Here is a 22,247-nt window from a genome sequence, read left to right as displayed (position 1 = left end):
TTGAAAGAGAGAGCAGCAGTAACTGGCATCTGTTACATGTGAAGCAAGTAACAATAGCATAGCTAAAGTTAGCAACAGTCATAGCTGAGAGTGCTGTGATAAAGAGTCAAAACAAAAGCGCCTGGGGATTAAACAGCAATGGCATACTGTGGACTTAAAGCCAGTAAAAACTTCACTTTTGTGTGATGGACTTCAAAAAAGGAATATTGAATTAAAAATAGGCCAATCCGGGGATCACTGTCTCTGGAAAAGTTGGACTGTGAGGTGCTTTTGCAATGTTGTTAAATGTAAAAACTGGATGAAGAAGGCAAAAGAAATGAAAGAATGTGGATAAAACTTGGATGAAAAAAATACAAAGGTAAGCCTATGCTGTGTTTACCTGCATATCAGGCAGTAATGCTCACCGGCAGAGACCTGCTTCCATGCATACATGTGTTGCCCTACGAGTTGACCCCCACACTGTTCTCAGCTATATTTATCTCCACCCTCACCATAAAAGGTTGTGACTGCTGCCTGGACACTCTGGCAAGGGCCAATATTATTTTGGTTGTGTAGAAACTGCAGCCCTGTACGCACCTACCTGTAGTTTTCCTGGGATATCAAGCTTTAAGTTTGGAGTTGCACCACCTTTTCCTTTAAAGTTTGGAGTTGGAGACAGTTTGTCCAGGGTAAGTGTCAACAGTTGTGTGGGGATTCGATGTGATAAGCCAGGTTGTAGTTGTTGCATATGCCTGTCTTAGCATGCTGGGAAAGTGCCTGATTGACTGAATTGCATACTGTGTCTAGTTAGCAGATGTTACAGGTCAAAATGTACAATTTCATTATGGTTACATGTATTTTCCCTGTAATTTTCTTTTTTTGATCAAGAAAATATACTTGTTGTAATTGTCATCATGGAGATAAATACGTTTTCCATTATATTATGCAGTTGATTAATTTAATCCAGAGGTCTAAATTAACAGTCCATGTTCAACAATAAGGTACAGTTAAAGGAAATAAAAGCATAGCCAGTTTGTTGATACAGCCAATTACTGGTTTCAACAATAGTCTGTAACATTTAAAATGAATTGAAAGTCATGATGAACAATATGATAGTCAATCCACCTGCTCTTGAAGGCTAACCACACAAACAGATCAAAAAACTCGGAAACCCTGGGCTCATACCAGGAGCGGCTTGCAGCATGTCTGGATCTTTGCCATTCTACCAGAAGCACCATCGCCACTACGACCATGGCTACAGAAGCAGGGAGACAGAGTCTGTACTCAGCCAGTACCAGACCAGCAGCAGATATACCGCTGGCAGCAGCACCTCAGCCACCAGAACGAGTAGGGGGTAAGGAAGAGGAAGAGGATCCTACCTTCATCCAAGCACTTCTTTCTCACAGGGAAGCTCCCCTTAACATCATCACCCAACCCAACTGATCAAGTTCACCTCCATCACCCTTTTTGGATCACTTCCCTGTCACTGCCCAGGGATTCTCTTTCCTGCCAAATTGACACCAAAGTAACCATCCTTCCCTCATCTGAATTCTCTTTTTTCAACCCTCACACACACAGATGAGGATGATTGGTCCTTACTGGTTGAAAACAGCTCAGAATCATGCATGAAACCCTTTTGCATGAAGACTGAGAGATGTCCTGTTTGCCTTTTTGCATGCTAAGAAAAATCTTACCTGTAACACACCTATTCCTAAATAACTAAAATCATTATGGGAAATAACCTTTTCTGTTTTTTGTCTAGTTTTGCTGCATTCAGAGCAACACCCATTTGTTGGATAAGCTGTAAGGAAATGCAATATTATGTAATGGCTGAGTTCTGGTACATGGCATAGACTGAAATAGAATCTTGACCTGCGCATACCACGATGGAGGGAAAGTAGCAAGTGACAGTTTGTCAGTCTATCTTTAAAACCTGAAGCATTTACAGTTGTTATTATATTGTGAAAACATAGTTGCTTGCCTTTATTTGCAATAGACACAAGTTGCTGTTTATCAGTGGTTGTTTTTGTTGCCCTGATTTGTGCAGTCCCAGTTGAATGCATTGCTCAGCTTGCCACTGTTTCTAGTAGAGAATGGGTCAAACGAGGCTTGGTCAGTGAATGTGTCTGTTGTTAAATGTTTGAGTAGTACATTAATTAAGTAACAATAATTTTGCAAGGAAAGAGTTTTGAAAAATTAATAAAAACTGCAACAAAATCTAAATGATGATAGTGTCCATTCTCCAAACTCTTTGATGATATGGATTCTCTCTAGATAGTAATAGTGCTAATAGTGCTTTTCATCCATATTTTACGAATAATAAAACACCCAGTTTACGGCAACCCTGTCTTTTACAGTTTCTGGCAGATCTTTAAACACACTGGCCTGGAGAGTGTGAACAGGACATTGGGCTTAAGTTTTGGTAACATTATCTGATCTTGGTCTTTAAACTTATGCAACTGGGCAGCCCACCAGCCACCAAATCTGTGGTAGGGAGAGGAAGATTATGATGTGATGATACATGACATCATGACATGCGTAAACTTACATGCTAACTTTCTTAACCCAAGTAGTGTGTTATCTATACACGTTTTGAGCTATCCGTGTGTGTGTCTATGCTGTATACAGCGGGCGTAAACATACACGCCACTTTACGTGTCATCGCCATTTGCCGTGTTATCGCCACTTGCAAGAAGAAAACAACGGTTGAGTTTAAAAAACAAGACACGCGGGTTGGGTTTAGGAAAAGAACAACCGGTTGGGTTTAGGAAAGAAGAATGGGGTTGGATTTGTTATATGAAATAACCTTTACTAGATATTAGTAATGAAACCAAAGCTCTCCATGTCAAAATCTGTTTTACTGGGAGTTGTTGCAGCCTTGATCCTGGAAAGGTAAGAGATAGTAGATAGTCAGAGTTAGGTGGACAGTGACTCAGATAGATACAGGAAATGTAAGGGCAGTTGCCCCGTCCCCCTTCTTGCCTCCACCTCCTTATCAGGTTCTTTTTTATCTCATACCATCCCAACTCTCCGAGGGCTGCAGATAGTGTTGCCACAGACAAACTGTGTGGTGTTCTTCTATTACTCCTCTTGTCATTCCTTCCCTAAATTTATTTTGAGAAAGCACATAGTGTGAGAGATAATTAATAATTAGATCAGGGTCTGTTAAGGATTGAATAATTACATGTTGGTCATATTGTCATATCAGATGGCTTTTGTTGATTGTGAAACTGTAATTATTGTGGAGGTATAAACATAAACATAATCAAAACTAAACTAACTACTTTCCCACTGAAACGTCATCTACAACTCATCTACCCTGGCTTCATCCCCACATGTTGATGTTATGTTATTAGTGGCACTGGCTGATTGAGTGCTTGATGGTGTTCTATATGTCCCAGACTTAAAGTTTCTACACATTCTGGGCTGGAGGCGAGCAGACTGAGCCCTGTACTCAAGAGAGCCAAGCCAACTTACTTGGCTGTGGATAAAGAGAACCAAATCATCGGCTACGTAGTGCCTATCTTCAGGGGCAGGTAATGAGCTCTTCATCGTATGAAACTGGAACTTCCAGAATGTTTTACAACAAAAGTTATTTCAGTTTTAATGGTGTGCCTTATTCCCCGCATCCATCCCTGGCTCTGCTCTACAAACTCCTAGTCAAGAGTTTGGATTTTCAAATACAGAGGAAGCAAGGGTGAGGGACACTGCTGCATACATGGCCCGCAGGGATTTGTTCACCAGTGGCCTGGAGATGGAGAGGTCAGAGCAGGTCTCCAGGAGGGAGGCCATGCGCGAGTCGGCGGAGCGCATCTCTCTGAACAAAAGGGTCAGTGTGGGAATTCTACATGTGGCTTTTTTGTGAGGTCATACAGGAGGCCAAATACTTTTAAAACAACACAACTGCGTATTATTTTTTCCATCACAGAACGTTGGTGACATTATCATGACACTGTCATTCTGTAACAGTTTAGTCCTCTGATGTTTATTTGCAAACCAGTATCCTTCATGACATCACTGATTGGCTTTTCATACCCACAACATCAGGTTCAGGGTACTTTGATGGGACCCGTGGGTAAACTAGGTTTACAGTCTAAGAGGCAGGACATCCTTCCTTAAAACTTTGTCAACAACATCTCTGTCTGTGACAAGACGTCACAGACTGGCTTTTGTTACTTGTGACATCACAGCAGACAATCGTAGTCATGACATTACAAATTGACTTCTCTTACTTGTCAATTCACTGTAGACTATTCTCTGTCAGAATCTTTTTTGCTCGGATTAATTGTGACTTCACAGTGTGCCCACTCTGCTTTTTTACATCATAGAATGGCTTTTGTTGCTTGCCACATCACAGTAGACCGTTCTGTTTCATGGTCATAATTGTAATGATGCTATGCATAAACAGTATTTGTAATTGTGACTTTGCAGCAGAAAATCTCAATCATGGCATCACAGATTAGCTTCTCCTACTTTTGACAGGACACAACATCATAGAATCACATTTTAATTTGTGAAATCACAGTGAAAAAAAAAATCAATTTAAACTTAAAGCTATAGTGCGTAATTTCTGTGGCCCCCATGAGGAATTCTTAGGATTTCTAACCTTGCATGATTGCGCATGCGCCCCCACCCCTCTTCGGTGCAGTTGCTAGCAGCTAAGGAGGACACGGAGGAGGTCATTATCTTCACTTGAGTTTCATCTTCTGAACATAGCAATACTGAGAAATACAGATGGAGTTGTGTGGAGCTGATGAGTCTTATAAGCTTTGCGGCAACTGATTTGGCAATGGCTTGAATTTTGCGGGCGTTTATGAATATCAAAAGGTTACACACTAAAGCTTTAACATTAGTCTACATAAACCAATGTTATCTAGTGCTAGTTACATTAGGCCTGCTGAGCATAATGCATTGCAGTTCTGTTAAGGAACACCAAGCACCTGTGAATAAATAGTTGTTACTGCTACTCTCTTACACAATAAAGTTATCAATGCCCCTTGTGGTAGAATTTTGCTAAATTGAGACTAGTAGGCCAGTCCTCTAGTTCACATTCAAGTCACAGGTTAAAGCCCAACACGTTTAATTTGGAAACACTTCATCACAACCTGTGTAGACAGAGTTTAGGAAGACTGAGAAGCTGTATGGTACCAAAAGTCATGGGCCTGTGTATTTCTTTCTCTCAAGGTCCCTGGAATCAGAAAAGGCCCCCACACACAGGGAAGATGCAGTTGAATAAACACACACACCTATGGATAGGCTTTACTGCCCTATGGTCAGGAAGACATTTTTTATCTTTGATCTTGAATTTTTAGTCTGTGCTGAGGTGTTTAAGTTTATGATTTAGAAGCACGTGTTCACCGTGCCAGTAAAATGTTTGTTTGCATTGAAGGTTATAGAAAGCCTGTATTTTGGTTAGCAGGTAAACTTAACTACTCCAGCATAAGTGTAATACTCCTTGGAAATGAAGATATCCTCACAGTTGGAATTTCGCTACATAAAACTACAGTGTTTGAATTTTACTGCAAATGGCACTGCTTCATCCTAATTCTCTTTGATCATCAAAGTCATTGTTCAAGTCTCTCAGTTTTGGCTCTCCAAAATTGTATGACTTCCCTGGGTGATTATGTGAAGTAGTAGCCGGCCATTCATTATCCTAATACATCACAATCCCAGTCTGTCTTCACTGTGCCAGATAGCTGTTCTGCTGCGTGACGAATTCCTCAGGAGATCATGTTTCTTGAGACACAGTGAAGCAGTGTCCCAATGGTGTTGTCATATTATGTGTTGAGTTACTGGATGCACAACGACACAGGTTCCTCGACACCCCTACTATTCACAGGACATGAACAACACACACTCACACTCATAACATGTGTCATGTTCATGCATGTGGAAATTAAAAAAAATATATGTTGGGATTTTGCTTAATTTGTGATTGTAAAAGCTTGTTTTTTTTCCTCAACCATGCATTGTGAATTCCGTGTGAAATTATACGGATTTCTTTTTTTTTTTTTAAGCTTATGGCTGCATAGGTACAATTGTCCTGAGTGATTTAATGCTTAAGTACTGTTCTGTTTGTAGATTCATGAACACGGGGAACACTTTAAGCGCATGAACGAAGACAGCCTAATGCACGCCCCGGAATTTGTGATTAAACCACGGTCCCACACTGTGTGGGAGAAGCAGTGTGTGCGGCTGCATTGCACTGTCAGTGGCTGGCCTGACCCACGGGTCGTCTGGTAGGTCCCAGACATACAGTGCATCACCTACAACATAATCTCTGATATTTCCTTTGTTCCCTCAACATCCTGCTTATTCCTTCTTATTTTCCTCTTGATTCTGTTTCATCTTTTCAAGTGTTTTCTGTTTCTTCTGGTCTGTCCTTTGTCATGTATTCTGCCTCCCATTACAAGGTACAAAAACAATGTGGCAATTGACCCAATTGGCAATGCTGGGAAGTACAAACTTGAGAGCAGATACAGCGTGCACTCACTGGAGATTAACAGGTAGGTGTAGCTTCTCCTTCTCAAAATTAAGTATTCGTAAAAATCCACTAAAACATATTTTTTCATAGTTCAACATTCATGATCTGTCACCACCATAATGGGTTTTGTAAATCCAGAGGAAGCATCATAAAAAACATTCTAGAATATGCATGCACTTAGCTTGTGTAGACTTATTTTTCTTGTGCAAGCTTGGCTTGTTATAAGCTCTTCTCTTAGTCTTATTTTTTTTTACAGGCATTATCCAGAAATTTTGCAGTTCTCAGGCCCTATCACTTGAGTGTAACGCAGCCAATATGATTATTCATCTTGATAACAGACCATAGACTGTAAAAAAAAGCATGGAATGGAAGTAATGTCAACAATATCTCCCACTGTATACCTGAAAAGACAATTTTGAAGTTACATTTGGGTTATCTGCTGTCTGCCACGTTCGATACAATGGACGGGGTACGTAGTTAACATGCATGTAACTGCCCCAGAGATCAAGCACAGTCTTTAAATACATGTTTATGTTTAACAGGAAAAAAAGGAGAGAGCTGAGAGATTTTTATAAAAATGGTCAAAAATTATTATTAACACTTACATATACTGTAGAATATAACGAGAGATTAATTCATAATTTATACAAGTATTTAAACGGACAATTATCCAAATTACCAACATGCAGTAGAATGAGTGAATTAAGTGGTTCATTTGAACTGTTTAAATATGAGCAGTCAAATGATTTCCATACTGCACCTTACTTTAGCATTGGCTTCATCTTTCAGGCATGATTGTACCCAGTGGAAAGAACTAAAGCTTCTGTCTTCATGTACGTCACTGCCATGTTGATATATGCATTTGGCCCTGCATAACTTGTCCAAACAGACAAACTGTGAGCCAGAGAAGACCCAGGCTATTTCCCAAGCTTCCACATATGCCAAACAGAGCCTGTCTAAACATAGCTAAGACCATTTCAACAAGCAGACAAAACTCATAAGGAGGAACATAGAGAATGAGATTTTGGCGTTTTAGTGGAATATGTCAGCTCGACTCAGCTGTCGATACTTTTGTTTACAGTGACCATAACCACCTGGTGCACATGACATCACTAGCGGTGTCTAGTTATTGCCAAAGTATTCCTGGCCAGGAGTTATGGGAGGCATTACAGTCGGGGCTCACATAGTTGGTATTATTTACACGGTTGATGAAGGCTGAGGTTGAGGTGGGGGAAGGTCACTGTACAAGTTAATCCTTTAAACAGAATGTGCGCATCATGGACATTTATCATCTGATGCTCTCCTCTTTCAGATGTGATTTTGATGACACGGCACAGTATCGCGTCTCTGCCATGAACTCCAAGGGAGAGCTGTCTGCATACGCCTCTGTCGTTGTTAAAAGTGGGTTTCACCAAGTGAAGTCTTAAAAACATCACACCCCCAATGCTCGCGACAAGAACAAGCTCTCAAAACTGTTTTGTCATTTTCACAAAATTATTTTAAATCACAAGACAAAGTTCATTATAAGTCAGTACTATCAGTGTATAAAGTTTCTAAATTATTCTGTATGATTTTTTAATACCTTTGCCAATATTACTTCATTTTACTTAATTTACCAAATTGATCTTACTTTTTTGTTGTTCTACATGCACTAGTGTTAGCACAAATCTTTATACACTTTGCATTAAATTCTCTATTGTTTTATTGTTAGGTTGTTGAAGTTTTTAAACAATCTATGGCACAAGAATTTCATTCAGAATTAACAAAGTTATATTCTTGTCATATCTTCAATGTAGCTTTGAAGGTTTTATTTGTTAACAGCTTCTGTGAAACTGTGATAGTCCTCAAACGCAGGAACCAAATGTAAATTAAGTTTATTTCCATTATTAGAGACCCACTGTATGAAAAGGGATTTCTCATGTGATTTTGATATCTTGTCAGTTAAATACTGTTAAAACTATGTGTGTGCTATAATTGTTGCTATTCTCCATAGGGTTCAAAGGTGAAATTGATGAGTCCCTGCCATCCCCCAGACGTAAGTGTGAATTTGCTGTGTATTTGTTTTTATTTTTGATTGTGCTGTATTGTGGAATTTAAAGCTGCGTATATTGAGTTATGGCCACCGAGGGGTAAAAAAAGAAGGTCAAAGACACAGCTTTGACACATTTTTTTCTAATTAAGTTGTTACAGCTTATGTGTTAGAAAACAGTTTTTCATTTACACAGCCTTTTAGTCTTAACCTAAAGATTATAAATCACTCTCCTCACAGCTCTGTTTTGGTCTCTTGAGAAAAGGATTTGTGTCTTTAGTTGCAAGATGTTGGATTCTCTTCACCAGCCTGCTAATTTTGTTTGCCTGCTATGTGGTGCTGTGCCTGTGCCATACAGCTGAGACTATTTGCTGAAAACATCTGCCTACTGTTCCTGAAAGCAATGTTAATGAGAGCAAAGAGACTAGACAGCAAATATTGTAGCAAATCAAAACGATGAGCTAAAAGAAGCTAAAAAAAAGCTACCAACTATGGTGTAATAGTACTCTGTTGGTTTGTGGCTTTTGGTGTTTTGAAGTTGAAATTATGCAGCTTCCCATGGCATGAAAATGTAACTTTATGAAGCTTTTTAACATGATATCTGTTCCTTCAGCCAAGGGGGGAACGCATATTAACTGCTATTGCCTAGAAATGGCGTTAGTTGTAAGCTGAGCCCTTGGTGTCCTGCCATGCCTTTAGCCGCTTTCCGATTAGGTATTAACAGGAACGTGGTTCACTTCTAAACAGTTCTACTAACTAGATTAAGACAGTTAACACCAGGTTACCGTTGATCTTATGATGAATATGTGTTGTGATACTCAACCAAATAATCCGTCAACGGCGGAATAAAAGCCTCTTATTTAAAATAAGCTAGAGAGGTCTGAGAGACCTCTAGCTTACAGCGGCGTCTCCGAGCATGACTGGCAAAGCGACGAGCTAGCGGCTCCGGCGTGCGCTAGCTGGCTGTTGCATCACTTTATGGAGATTCTTAACTCCAAAAACTTTGAAGCAAAATGTCAATTCGGCTTTATTCATAATATTAATAAAGATGGTAATATTTGAAATCTAAACAGTTCATTTCTTGCCTAAAACGTTCTCAGAAGGGAATTTAGTGATGAATAAGATGGCGAAACTTGTCCAGTTGACAAACAGTTGGTCTGTCTGTACTGGAAACCCGACTCTCGTTGATCTAGGTTACTTTGCGGAAAAGGGAACAGCGGGACATCTGGAATCTTGCTCCTTGTGAGTTCATAAGGGGCAAGGTTATCTCCCCTTTCTCTGCTTTGCCCAGCCAGAGAATTTTGCCCGCCCATGAGAGAGACAGAGACATCATGCCCCCTAGCTTAAGACTCAGAAATGGCACGTACTAAGGAAAGCTCATTGTGGGACTGGCTCTACCGGCTGTAATTCCGCATCAAGACTACATTTTGGGAAAGAGACTTCAGATACAGTATTAGGGGACCACTAAGGTCTATATAAAAGCATCCAAAGAGCTTCATGTCATGCTGTTAAGACTGGTGCGTGCTACTTCACTAACAACCTTTCTGTTTCCTTGATGCTACGGCAACAATGCAGGGGCAAGTACCGAAGGTAACACTGGAATCTGGTTTGAAAACATTTGTGTACTTGATGTTTTCACTGACTACATGCCCATGCATGGCTCCTCCTGTCTGTGTAGAGTTCACTGTATTCTCCTGAAGTAGTTCATGTGGAAACATCTATAGATTTTTCAACATTTATGGGTTGAAAGCAATGTTGCATACCTATGTTTATGTTCTCATTTGGTAGAGGGACTGTACTGCTGTGAAAAGATGCATCTGCATAAAATCAGTACATGTTGTCATTTGATAATAATCAAGCCTAAGTATGTCTACAATGTATTGGAAAAGGACCTGTTGCTAAGTGTTTCTGTTTATTTTAGAGATCATTATCTAAAATATACAGTAAATATATATATATACTTTGAATGTGTATATATATTTGTTTCTTTAAAGTCTATAAATGATCATAAAATAAAATAATTATATTTTCAACTATCAACAACTAAAATCACTGGATATAAGTTTACTTTTAATTTTCACATGTTCGCTGTGCTTCACTATTTAATGCATGATAAGTTGCAATATTACCCCACGAGCACTGAACTGCAGTTTCAGAGTAACTCTTTTGGTTTGTATTTGTTTGTTTTCCTTTATTCTTACATACGTGGTATACGTTCTCTTATCCAGCGTCTTCTGTCTGGCTGAAAAATTTTGATCCAGCTTATTGTTTTTTCTGTGGATATGATTATTGATGTAGTAATGTTCTGTCTCTTTTACAGTGCAGTGTTTTGTTCTTCCACGTGATTTGAACACTCTTCGTACTCGTTATGCAAGTCCAAGTGTTTGCACAGTAATGCCAGTCAGAGTTCTGATTCTGTTTCATGCTTTGTTGGTAGATGGCCCAGTGTCTGAGTATGGCATCAACTTCCAGACTCACATTGTTGATAAATTTGGTGTGTCGTTTGGAAGAGAGGGTGAGACCATGAGTCTGGGATGTACGGTCATCATTTACCCTGCCCTGCACCACTACCAGCCAGAGATCCAGTGGTACAGAGACGGTAAGCAGATGACGCCGAGCTGTGGATTATTGCAGATTTAGCCAAGCCAAACCTAGTGACTGTATCAGTAATGATAGTAATATTTTCATCACTCTAATGTTGCAGCAGGTAAAGATGGAGCTAATTTTTCTAATCTTTACAAGCTGATTGATCGTCAGCTTGCGAATTTTTTTCCTTAACCGATAATAATACATCATAATATCATTAATCTGAATCTGCAAATATTAAAGGTTTAAAATAAATATAGTAAAAAGTACAATATTTGCCTCTGAATTGCAGTAAAATTTAAAGTAGCATAAAGTAAAGTAAAATTCCTACCTCAAAATAGTGCAGTATTTGACTAATGTACTTAATTACTCTCCAGTACTAGATTTTAATTTTATCATCTATCTGATATGAATACATCTCATGTATTATTTTGGTTGGGACAATAACTGAAAGTAGGAAATGGGTAGTTATTTTGTGAGTTTCCCTTTGCATGTCTCTGCTTGGTATATTATTATACAAAGAAGGATTAGATTAGTGGGTCAATGCTATTGAGCCACCCTCCATCTTTTCCCCCCCAGATGTTCTGCTGTCTCCTTCTAAATGGAACCACATGCACTGGAGTGGAGATCGAGCCACGCTGACACTCACACACCTTAACAAAGAGGACGAGGGGCTCTACACCTTGCGTGTTACCACCAAGTCTGGCTATGAAACCTACTCCGCCTACGTCTTTGTCAAAGGTGTGTGCACCTTCCCTGACTTGTCATTAAAAAGTTAGATGACTCTCAGCTGCTCACTAGACGATGGATTGTAATCTAGTTTGGGTAGAAATGGCTGCTGCTGCTGCTGATGTATGTGAAATATATAATTTGGGAGATTACAGTCCCAAATCTGTCCAAATCCAATGTTGCCTTCAAGCCTGAGACTCCTTCATGATTATCAATTAAACCTCAACAAAGCCTGTTCTAACATCTCACTTCATGCACATTAGGACTAAGTCTTCAAGTCTTTATTTCTGTAAAACATGACGTATCTAAGATGTCTCTGAGCAGACACTTCACTACCATCCTAGTGAAACCTGATTCCCCCAGCTTTGTTTTCATCAAGTGTCATTAGATCATGGTCAAAGGCACAAAAGCATGTCTTCTGGCACCTGATGAAAGCACAGACACACACACACACACACACACACACACACACACACACACACACACACAGACATATACTGTATATATATATATATATATATAATAGTCTGTGTTTGATTGTGAGTGACTGGTTTTAAATAGGATATATGTATCCAATGACAACAATAGAGTTCCAAAGTCCCTGGCATCTGTTTGAATACAGTGGAAAAAGCGGTCAGTTAAGCCTATCTTTGCTGCCTTCAGAGACTATCTGACCTTTAAAGCTTCAGCTTCTACACATAGACCCTGTTGTTGACTGTGTTACAGCTCAGGGTCACCCAGTAAAGAAGAGGTAAGGTACAGTCTCCTAAGAGCCTGGCTGCAGTCACGCTATTTTCAGAGAGCTCAGCTATGGAATGAGTCTGGCTGTGAGCGTGCAGATAAATACTGTAAATATCTGCTTCAAGGAGAAACAATAGGCTGCCCTGTTCCTTACTGCTCTTTGTGGCTCTCTTTGTGAGAAAACACACTCTCTGGTTATAACTATCTCTTCCTTATGTATCTCTAAGTATCTACCAATAAATTATAAAGTTGCTTAATTAAAGAATTCCTCTTTTGAATTGTTTTTACCTGTTACATTTTTGAAAAGTTGAATTTTGTTGATAGTTTATGGTTGTATAATGCAGGTTGCAATTGTACGTGTAGCCAATAATGACATGCCCCTATAACATGATGCAGCTCTTGGTGGCCTAGCTTTACCCCTCATGTTTCTTTAACAGTCACCCCTCTTATCCGCTTTTACCCCAGGGGCTGGCCGCAGCTAATTCTGTCCTCCTGCCACTGATTGCTTTCAGTTCTCTTGTGTTTGACTTGATGACCAGAAACATTCCAAGCTTCATGCCCTGCAGCATTGCACAGGGCACAGCTCACTTTCAAACCACCAGCTACAATAGAATCCATTCTTTATAGACCAATCTTTGGCTTAAAAGTAAAAAAATATTTGAAATGAAACGAAGAGTGTGTAAGGCAAAAGAGAGTATGCACACTGGCAACCCTGATGATGTTGTTACTGTTTGTGTTAGATGCTGATGCTGAGGTTGAAAGAGCTCCCGGTGCCCCTCTTGATGTGCGCTGTCTGGATGCCAACAAGGATTACATTATTGTCACCTGGAAGCAGCCAGCTGTCGATGGTGGCGACTCCATCCTTGGCTACTTTGTGGACAGGTCAGGCAACATGTCGCTGCTAAAAATGTCTGTCAGTTGTCTCACAGCAGTGGTCATCTGGATAAAACCCCTTAAAATAGTTAAGGAAATGGGAGAATCACAGTTTTAAAATCCAGTTATGGTTCTGTGACATGGTTAGTGATCTGACACTCCATAGTAGGTACTAAATTCCATGAAAACATCACAAAGCACACATGAAGCAGCTACTTTGGTTTGCTTTAAAAACAAAAACTGGATATATACCACTGAAATCAGTTCCAACCCCAGCACTTCTTAACAATAACAATGACAAATAAAATAAAAACAATTACAGAAAAAGAAAAGATTAAAATTCTATATAAAACCACCTCTGCACACACAATCCCACAATTGTAATTACTTGGAAGCATTTAAAAGAAAAACGTAAGTATACTAACAATTATTGTAAAATGTTTACAGATGTGAGGTTGGAACCCCCCACTGGATCCAGTGCAATGACACTCCGGTTAAGTTTGCCCGCTTCCCCGTCACTGGCCTGGTGGAGGGCCGTTCCTATTTGTTCCGTGTGCGCGCCATCAACAAGAGTGGCATGAGCCGCCCATCCCGAATCTCGGAGCCAGTGGCTGCCATGGACCCATCAGACCGCGCCCGCATGAGAGGTACTGCAGCGTTTACTGTATGTCTGATCACAGCCTACCAGTCTCTTATCCGCATTTAAAGACCTTTATTAATGCAGGAAAGTTAAAAATAGTAGGATGAATGAGTAATAGCAATGCAGTTGTTGACAGATACATTAATATTATTGTATAAACAGTGATTACATTTACACGTTTTTAAATTATTAATTAATTTAAAAAGGTTTTAGAGAATTTTTTCTATGGAAAAGGTGTTTCCACTACTACTGCCTAACATAAAATTCTGCTCAGAAACACAAATGATTTGAAAATTGACCAATTAAAAAAACACTAGAGTATAAATATAATAATAATAAAAATATGGAAATGTTGAAACCTAAAAGAAAAACTCTGATTGACTGATTCACATTCATGATTCATAACTTTTCATGATGATTATCTACCTGCTGTCAGGTACATCTGCTCCCTGGACTGGCCAAATCATTGTCACGGAAGAGGAGCCTGCAGGTAGGGCATTTAATACAACACAATGATGCCACATTTGATCATTTACCTGCTGCACTGCTGCTGTGTTCAGGGACCTCATTCTTCATTTTTTGACCATCAGAGGGTGTTGTTCCTGGCAGACCTCTTGAGCTGCAGGTGACTGAAGCCACCAAGAACTATGTGGTTCTGAGCTGGAACCCACCTGGAGAGAAAGGCCTGGAGGGTGTCATGTACTATGTGGAAAAGGTAAATTAATTATCAGCATTTTCTTGCATGTTACCTGTGAAAGGAAAAATCCCCACTAGCATCTTGTATCTTTGTTTGTCAGTGTGTTTCGGGCACAGACAGCTGGCAGAGGGTGAACACAGAGATCCCAGTCAAGTCTCCTCGCTTTGCACTGTTTGATCTCGCCGAGGGGAAATCCTACAGCTTCCGCGTCCGATGCTGCAACTCTGCCGGTGTCGGCGAGCCATCTGACCCAACGGAGGCCATCACTGTTGGCGACAAGCTTGGTCAGAAAACACACATACCGTACATGTACAGCAGCAATGTTACATTCTCATTTAATTTGCCCCAAAATATGTTAAATGTTCTGATTCACAGATATCCCATCTGCTCCAAGCAAAGTTGTTCCTACCAGAAACACAGACACATCAGTGGTTGTGTCTTGGGTAGCGTCTAGTGAGGCCAAAGAGTTGGTGGGCTACTACATTGAGGGGAGCATTGAGGGCAGCAATGTGTGGGAGCCATGCAACAACAAGCCTGTAAAGGCTACCAGGTAAAATGAATGCTCTTTCTTTTTGACCAAGGTTTATTTCATCCAATTATTTTATATAAACGCATTGCCCCTATCATATTTGCAGGTTCATCTGCCATGGTCTGATCACGGGACAGAAGTACGTGTTCAGGGTGAGGGCAGTAAACGCAGCAGGGCTCAGCCAATTCTCCCCAGAGTCTGAGGCTGTGGAGGTGAAGGCTGCTATAGGTGAGTAAAACTGAGGGTTCACATCTTAATACAAAAAGCTAATTCAGGAGTTAGAAGACACTGAGAATTATAGATTGTTATTGTATATATTCAGATGTGTTAATAGTCAAAATCAGCAGTTGGTGTTGTAGCTTGCATTTCTGAATTCATTTTGCTATGCATAAGAGTACTTTTTATAAATAATACAATTTTGTTAGGATATCTTATGTGAGAAAATTATATTTAATTTCTCATAAGAAATGATTATGCTATCTGTGTAAAGGTAATTTTAGTGAAAAAATGAAGGGCTTGTCCTTAGACTATTTTACCCTGACTTTAAATAATCTAATTAATTAATAAATAATTAATAATCTAAATTAGAAAAAAATACAATCTCCTGAATTTTAGGGTGTATACAAGACACCTTAGTTCAAAAGCTATTCTGGGAAATGTAGGAAACCAGAGCCTGAAATCTGAAGTCGAGGAAAGAGAGGCAGGTTTAGGGGAGCTCACTAAATAGAGTCAAAGAGTCAAAATGTCATCACAAGATGAATAATGAAGATTGATACATTTTTCATGTATCTGTACATAGATACATTTTTAAGGGAAAATGTCACAAAAGCAATGCAAGAATTAGCATTTTAACATGATGTTGTCTTTTGAGACATGTCTTCAGTTTTACATATCATCAGCATCCACACTCCAACACTTTCTCCACCATGGTTCCACCCTGTCACCCTGTCACATTTTGCTGCACTGTTATGTGCCCCCGCCTACCCACCACCTTGTCCAGCCACATCCACCCTCCCTCCTCCTTCTCCTTGCACAGCCTGAGGTGGGGTGTAGACCTCCTCTCATTTGGGTCAGTGCCATCCAATTCACTGATCGTTACAAACCAGCCCAATGTCACACACCACCACTTCACATTTCCCTCCCCTTTCCTGGGCACAAGGCGTGTCGGCAACCCCACATGGTGCTAAAGGTACCAACACACACACCTCCCCGACTCCAACTGCACCCTCCAACTGCACTGAGTTTCTCTGTCTTAATCTCTAAGCAGCTAACCTGTCAGTGGAATTGCTCTGTTTTTATAGCCGACCACATTTTAATGCATAGACTATGAATTATTTGGAAAAATTAGTTTTATTAAAATACACACAGTCCCATGATACTTTGTATTCATCTCACACACACATTGATGCCAGATTAGCCTCTTTTGTTTTTCTTCCTGCACTGCTTAGCTACAGAGCAAAGGAGTTGTGAGATTTCCTATATATGTGACACATGAACCAAAAACAAACAAAACGTTCCTACTGTATTTCTGATTTGTTTCACTCAGATCTGAAACACTGTACACACACTAGGGCTGGATGACACGGCTGAAATCACTCAGCATTTTGCAAATATTGTAAAAAAGTAAAAATTCATCAGGAAAGAACTCTGTACATTAAACATGACCTCTATTTTATTAGTTAGAAAAAATTAAAGAAATGGCTTAGTATCTTTATAAGATACGATTCCAATGAAAGTCCATTAATAAAAATATTGAATTTGAGCACATACCGTGTAAAACAGACCAATCCTGCTGCTGTGATAATTGTCATTGTCACTCCTGCATGTGTTCCCTAAAGTCTCTCTGCATTATAACCGGTATAACTTTCAGCTTTTGGATGCCTGACATTCAATGGCTAGCTTTGTTTTGAGCGGCATTCTCTGTTTTCCCTTGTGAAACACACTCACTTACATACAATCAGAAAAAATGCCAGTGTGTTTCTCTGCAGGCAGACGTATTGGACATATTTGTTCACAATCTTTTCAACTTTGTTTAATTAGACAGGATGGATTTGGGCTGTACTATAGTAGCATCTCTACTACACAACCCTAATCTACTGTACATGTAAATGTAAGAAAGACTACAGCCCATATGAGTTATATCATTCAATCTCAACACACCAATCATTTCATCTGTTTAGTGGAAATATAAAAAGGTGATGGAATCCATTGGCATTGTTACTAAAGTACAGTGTTGTTTCATAGAGGGTTGGTGCAAAGCCTGCACATACACAGTCATTGCATTTCTACTTCACTCACCTGCATGCTGTCCTAATCCCAAATCAAGCCTACTCACCCCCCCACACGGATGTCACATGTTGGTCATCTTGTCTTCATTTTTCACTTCTAGTCAGATGAGGACATTTTACTGAATTTGATAGGCTGATGTACTGTTTCTGCTCAACTTCTCTTTGCCCTCTGGATGTTGTGTGATTGAGAGGAGCTGTGACTTGTGAACCGATCTGTTGCCTGTTGAAAAAAAAAAAACTGTTGTGCTTTTCTCTGCTAACTCCTGTAGGGGGCGGCATCCCTCATGGTGTGTTACCGGAGATGGGGCCGGGGGGTAACGCTGGTCAACTAACCGAGCACAGGCCATGCTGGACGGGCACGCATGAAACTGTCCAGTCCCTCCCTGACACTATGCAAAAACGCAGTAAAGCTCAGGCTGACACTGAAGCCAGGCAGGGGGCCGGGGCGGCTAGCTCGGCCCTCACACAGCCCAACCCTGTGGACAGTAAACGCAAGAGGGGCAAGCGTGGCAGTGTGTCCTGGGCCCCTGACCTGGCAAAAGACCTGGTGTCAGAATCTGTGTCAGACTCAGTTTCTGAACCACTAACTGACATAGTCACAGCTACACACATAGACCCAGTCACTGTAGAGATCCAGGCTGTAGAGACAGTGAATGAGTCGCATGCCCAACAGGCACGTAACTTCTCTCTAGATACTTCTGCTAATAAGGACACAGCGACGCCCAGGAGAGAGTCGACAGGTGAGCACTGGTCACAGATGGAAATCTTTTTGTCAACTCCACAAAAAAAAAAAAAAACGTTTCTCCAACATTGAATCCATGAAACTATTCTACACTGACTTAGAGATTTCCCTTCTGCAAGGTTCTACTTTTACATTCACATGCTTTTGAAATAGTAATCAATAAACAGCGGGTGAAGTTCTCCACTGGCATTATTCTTCTCTTTAAGGTAAGTAAATCAACACCAAACTTTAACACAGTCACGCTTCTTAATGGTTTTACTGGCCACCACTTTCCCACAACCTCCTCCCTGGGTGCCTCGACATCAGTCACCTGGTACCTCAGGATCTGCCATCACGTTGAGTACCCAGAGCACTTTAACGCACAAATATACACACATACAAATAATTCGTGGCACCCTGTACTTGAAAAGTGGGTCATCCAACCAACACAAGAGCAGGACACTACCAAAGGCAGACCCTTTTGGTAGCTCACTGTGTGTCCTTCAGATATCCACCTCTTGGACACTTTGGCCAATTTCTCACCCCTAAGTAGGGGACAGTATCAAGTTGGCTTGACTATTTGTGTTCGACAGGCCAATTTATTATCACCATGTTATATGCTTTGAGAAACCCTTAGGTCACAGTTATTCCTTCTTTCAAGTCCCAGAAATCACTTTGTTGGAATTTTCCTTCCTATATAACTAGACTATTTTAGTCATTCTAAAAGTAAACTTAATAATATAATAGTAAAATAAACTTTTTGAAAGAATGTCAAACATCAATGATTATAAGTAAATAATGAAATGCAAAAAGAAGTTTGGGAATTCAAAAGAACGTCTCATCGTAGTGCTTTAGTTTCCCATTACAACCCAGTGTTCCCCTAGTGAGGCAGTATGGTATTAGTACTGGTATTAGTATGGTAGTAGTATTAATTTGTGTTTTCTGTCATCTTAGCCTCCCCTGCTCCACCCTATGGCATCACTGTCCTGGAGTGTGTGTGTGACTCCATGGTGCTGGCCTGGAAACAGCCAAGCTTCATTGGCGGTGCTGACATCACTGGCTACTTTGTGGATTACCGGGAGGTGATTGATGGCATGCCGGGGAAGTGGCACGAGGCCAACATCAAGTCTATCAGCGAAAGGGCCTACAGGGTGAGTTATCCAATTTACAAATTACAAACCCAAATACAGGGTTCAGTTGATTAGATTTTAAAGGACAATTCCATATGTAAGGTTTTGTCTTCATGCCCCTTTGTCTCCAGGTGTCTGACCTAAAGGAGAACAGGAAGTACCAGTTCCAGGTGCGTGCAGCCAACATGGCAGGTGTCGGCATCCCTTCACTGCCCAGTAACACCTTCCTGTGCGAGGAGTGGACCATCGCCGTGCCAGGTTGGTTAGACGTCCTATTTAACCCACTGAGAGGATGCTTTTTAGAACATCAACAGAACAGAAATGTATTTGTTACAGATGTATTTTCATGTCCTCACCTCCTTAAAATGTATCAAACAATCCACATTATAACTACCTATATATAAATTAACTATAAAATAAACAAACTATAATATACACATTATATTTAAGTACTTTATAGAAAACATAACAAGTACTTTAATGTTAAATTCAAAGTTTCAATCACAGACGGGACAAAGGTTTTTCACGTCATGCTATTATGTATACTAAGGTATAGTAAGGTAAGGTAATAATATATTGTATGTAATGCATATGTACAATATATTTTTATTTGTCCCAATGGGAAAATGTGTTTTGGACTCTGCACTGCATTTTAAATCCAGCAGCATAAAAATAAATAAATGTCTCAAGTCAAGCTCTAAAATCCTTAAGTTTGTGTTTCAAGTCGTGAACGCAGCTTTTCCTCTTGAATGCATGAAATCATGACGGTTTATTACTAATGGTCTAAATAGCCTATGCAGCCAAATCCTCACCTTTACCTGAAGCAGACAGTCTTGATGTTAGTCTTTGCCAACATTAAATCAAGGAAAAATATGGAACAAGAAAGCAATGTGTAGATATTTTTCCATTTTACTGTGTATAATTGTTAACCCGATGCCTATGAGGTATTTATGAACCCCTTTGACATTAGTAAAACATATTTTAACCTACTGATCAGCAGTTAATTTTTAGCCGGCGCATGTTTCTTATTTCTTCTGTTTTGGACCATAGGACCTCCTCATGACCTGCAGGTAAGAGAGGTGCGAAGCGACTCTCTGGTGTTGCTATGGAAACCACCTGTGTACCAGGGCCGCGATCCGGTCAACGGATTCTACGTTGACATCAAGGAAGCGGATGCGCCAGAGGAGGTGTGGAGAGGAGTCAACAACAAGGCTACTGAGAAGACGTACATCAAGGTCGTCATGGTCTGGCTGAGCACTTCTTCTTCTTCACTTACATGTGCGGCAGCAGCTGGTGTGTAATCTGATTATTTTCTTTCATTTTGCAGATTAAGAATCTGAAGGAAGGAGAGAGGTTTGTGTTCCGTGTGCGCGCTCAGAATAAAGCCGGTGTTGGTGAATGCTCAGATGTGACAGAGCCGGTCCTCGCTTTCACCAAACCAGGTAGGAAAAAAACGTTGGATGGTGATGAACTGCTGGTGACGAACTCATTATGTCAAGCTGTAACACTATACCGTCTCTGGGTTTCAGGCACCAAGGAGATAGTAGTAGATGTTAATGATGATGGCATCATCTCCCTGAACTTTGAATTCGGTGACTTGACCCCCGACTCTAAATTTGTGTGGTCCAAGAATTACGAGGAAATCACAGACCAATCCCGCCTGACAATAGAGACCAAGGGAAACAAGTGAGATGACTTTTTTTTAAGTTATTTGATCAACACTATCACTTAGAAGTCTTACTTATTATAACTCCTATGCTGTGTTTACCCTGCAGATCTAAAGCGATTTTCAACGCTCCTGGGGAGGAGGACATTGGCATTTACTCATGTCTTGTCACCCACACTGATGGTGCTTCATCCAGCTACACTCTCTCTGAGGAAGGTGGGGTACAAATTCACACATTTCAAGAAGTAAACGTAATAAAACAAGTTCATTATTTTTGCTTTTTTTTCTCTATATATGAGTCTCTTTTTCACATCTTTGTCAGAGTTGAAAAGGCTTCTGGAGGTCAGTCATGACCACAAATTCCCCAGTAAGTGTGTCGGCATGTAAGCACAGCTGTTTTCTTTTTAAGTATGTCATGGACTGGACTGTTTCTTTGAGCTGGCTCTCACTCTATCTTCAAACTAGTTATTCCCCTGAAGTCAGAGTTGGCTGTGGAGCTGCTGGAGAAGGGGAAGGTTCGCTTTTGGCTCCAGGCGGACAAGATTTCAGCTAATGGCAAAGTCGACTATATCTTCAATGAAAACACTCTCTCTCAGGGCGAGGTCAGTAAACAGTTTGCATTCACAATATATATATATATATATATATATATATATATTTTTTTTTTTTAGTAGGTGGGAAAAGTTTTGAGAGTGCTGTCTATGTTTTGTAGAAATACAAGATGAACTTTGACAAGAATACCGGCGTGATTGAGATGATCATGGAGAGTCTGACTCCGGCAGATGAGGGCACCTTTACCTTCCAGTTGCAGGATGGGAAAGCTACCAACCAGTCCAGCTTGGTACTGATAGGAGATGGTATGTTCAGTCAAACAATACAATCCTGAAGATGATCTTAATTACAAGTTCTATTAAGATGGAGTTCAGTGAGAGTTTAGTTTAGTTTCAATACTAAATAAAATTTTAGAGGCTAAAACTCATTAAATACTTACTTTTTAGCATAGAAATATGAATTAGTGGTGCAAGAAATCAGATGTTGGCAGCTTCAGTTCAAACATATTATACCAGTAGTGTGATTAAGATTTACAGTGGGTACGGAAAGTATTCAGACCCCTTTAAATTTTTCACTCTTTGTTTCATTGCAGCCTTTTTCCAA

At 40.2% G+C, this 22,247-nt stretch overlaps 1 protein-coding gene across 9 annotated transcripts in view; it reads left to right on the top strand.

Moving 5' to 3' along the window:
* The first annotated feature begins 502 nt into the window (after positions 1-502).
* myom1b (myomesin 1b) overlaps positions 503-22,247 on the top strand; it is a 30,580-nt gene continuing 8,835 nt past the window's right edge. For 2 of the 9 annotated variants that reach the window (XM_034862581.1, XM_034862582.1), the window contains exons 1-28: positions 515-668; positions 1,117-1,333; positions 3,381-3,515; positions 3,640-3,808; positions 6,061-6,218; positions 6,393-6,485; positions 7,776-7,864; positions 8,457-8,498; positions 10,068-10,082; positions 10,930-11,091; positions 11,658-11,819; positions 13,289-13,430; positions 13,869-14,068; positions 14,498-14,551; positions 14,652-14,776; positions 14,859-15,042; positions 15,134-15,308; positions 15,394-15,515; positions 17,845-17,862; positions 19,251-19,447; positions 19,558-19,684; positions 20,477-20,661; positions 20,754-20,868; positions 20,956-21,112; positions 21,202-21,308; positions 21,415-21,459; positions 21,558-21,694; positions 21,805-21,949. In XM_034862581.1, coding sequence (XP_034718472.1) covers positions 1,182-1,333; positions 3,381-3,515; positions 3,640-3,808; positions 6,061-6,218; positions 6,393-6,485; positions 7,776-7,864; positions 8,457-8,498; positions 10,068-10,082; positions 10,930-11,091; positions 11,658-11,819; positions 13,289-13,430; positions 13,869-14,068; positions 14,498-14,551; positions 14,652-14,776; positions 14,859-15,042; positions 15,134-15,308; positions 15,394-15,515; positions 17,845-17,862; positions 19,251-19,447; positions 19,558-19,684; positions 20,477-20,661; positions 20,754-20,868; positions 20,956-21,112; positions 21,202-21,308; positions 21,415-21,459; positions 21,558-21,694; positions 21,805-21,949 — 3,412 coding nt within the window. In that variant the 5' untranslated portion in view covers positions 515-668; positions 1,117-1,181. Of the gene's footprint in view, positions 669-1,116; positions 1,334-3,380; positions 3,516-3,639; positions 3,809-6,060; positions 6,219-6,392; positions 6,486-7,775; positions 7,865-8,456; positions 8,499-10,067; positions 10,083-10,929; positions 11,092-11,657; positions 11,820-13,288; positions 13,431-13,868; positions 14,069-14,497; positions 14,552-14,651; positions 14,777-14,858; positions 15,043-15,133; positions 15,309-15,393; positions 15,516-17,844; positions 17,863-19,250; positions 19,448-19,557; positions 19,685-20,476; positions 20,662-20,753; positions 20,869-20,955; positions 21,113-21,201; positions 21,309-21,414; positions 21,460-21,557; positions 21,695-21,804; positions 21,950-22,247 lie in introns of those variants that run through there. The other 7 variants (XM_034862578.1, XM_034862577.1, XM_034862584.1 and 4 more) reach the window with 7 other exon arrangements.

This window comes from Etheostoma cragini, chromosome 22, assembly GCF_013103735.1.
Source record: "Etheostoma cragini isolate CJK2018 chromosome 22, CSU_Ecrag_1.0, whole genome shotgun sequence".
In the NCBI taxonomy this organism is placed as follows: Eukaryota; Metazoa; Chordata; class Actinopteri; order Perciformes; family Percidae; genus Etheostoma; species Etheostoma cragini.
Note: the sequence above shows the minus strand (reverse complement) of the source record. Positions and strands in the feature narration are given on the sequence as shown.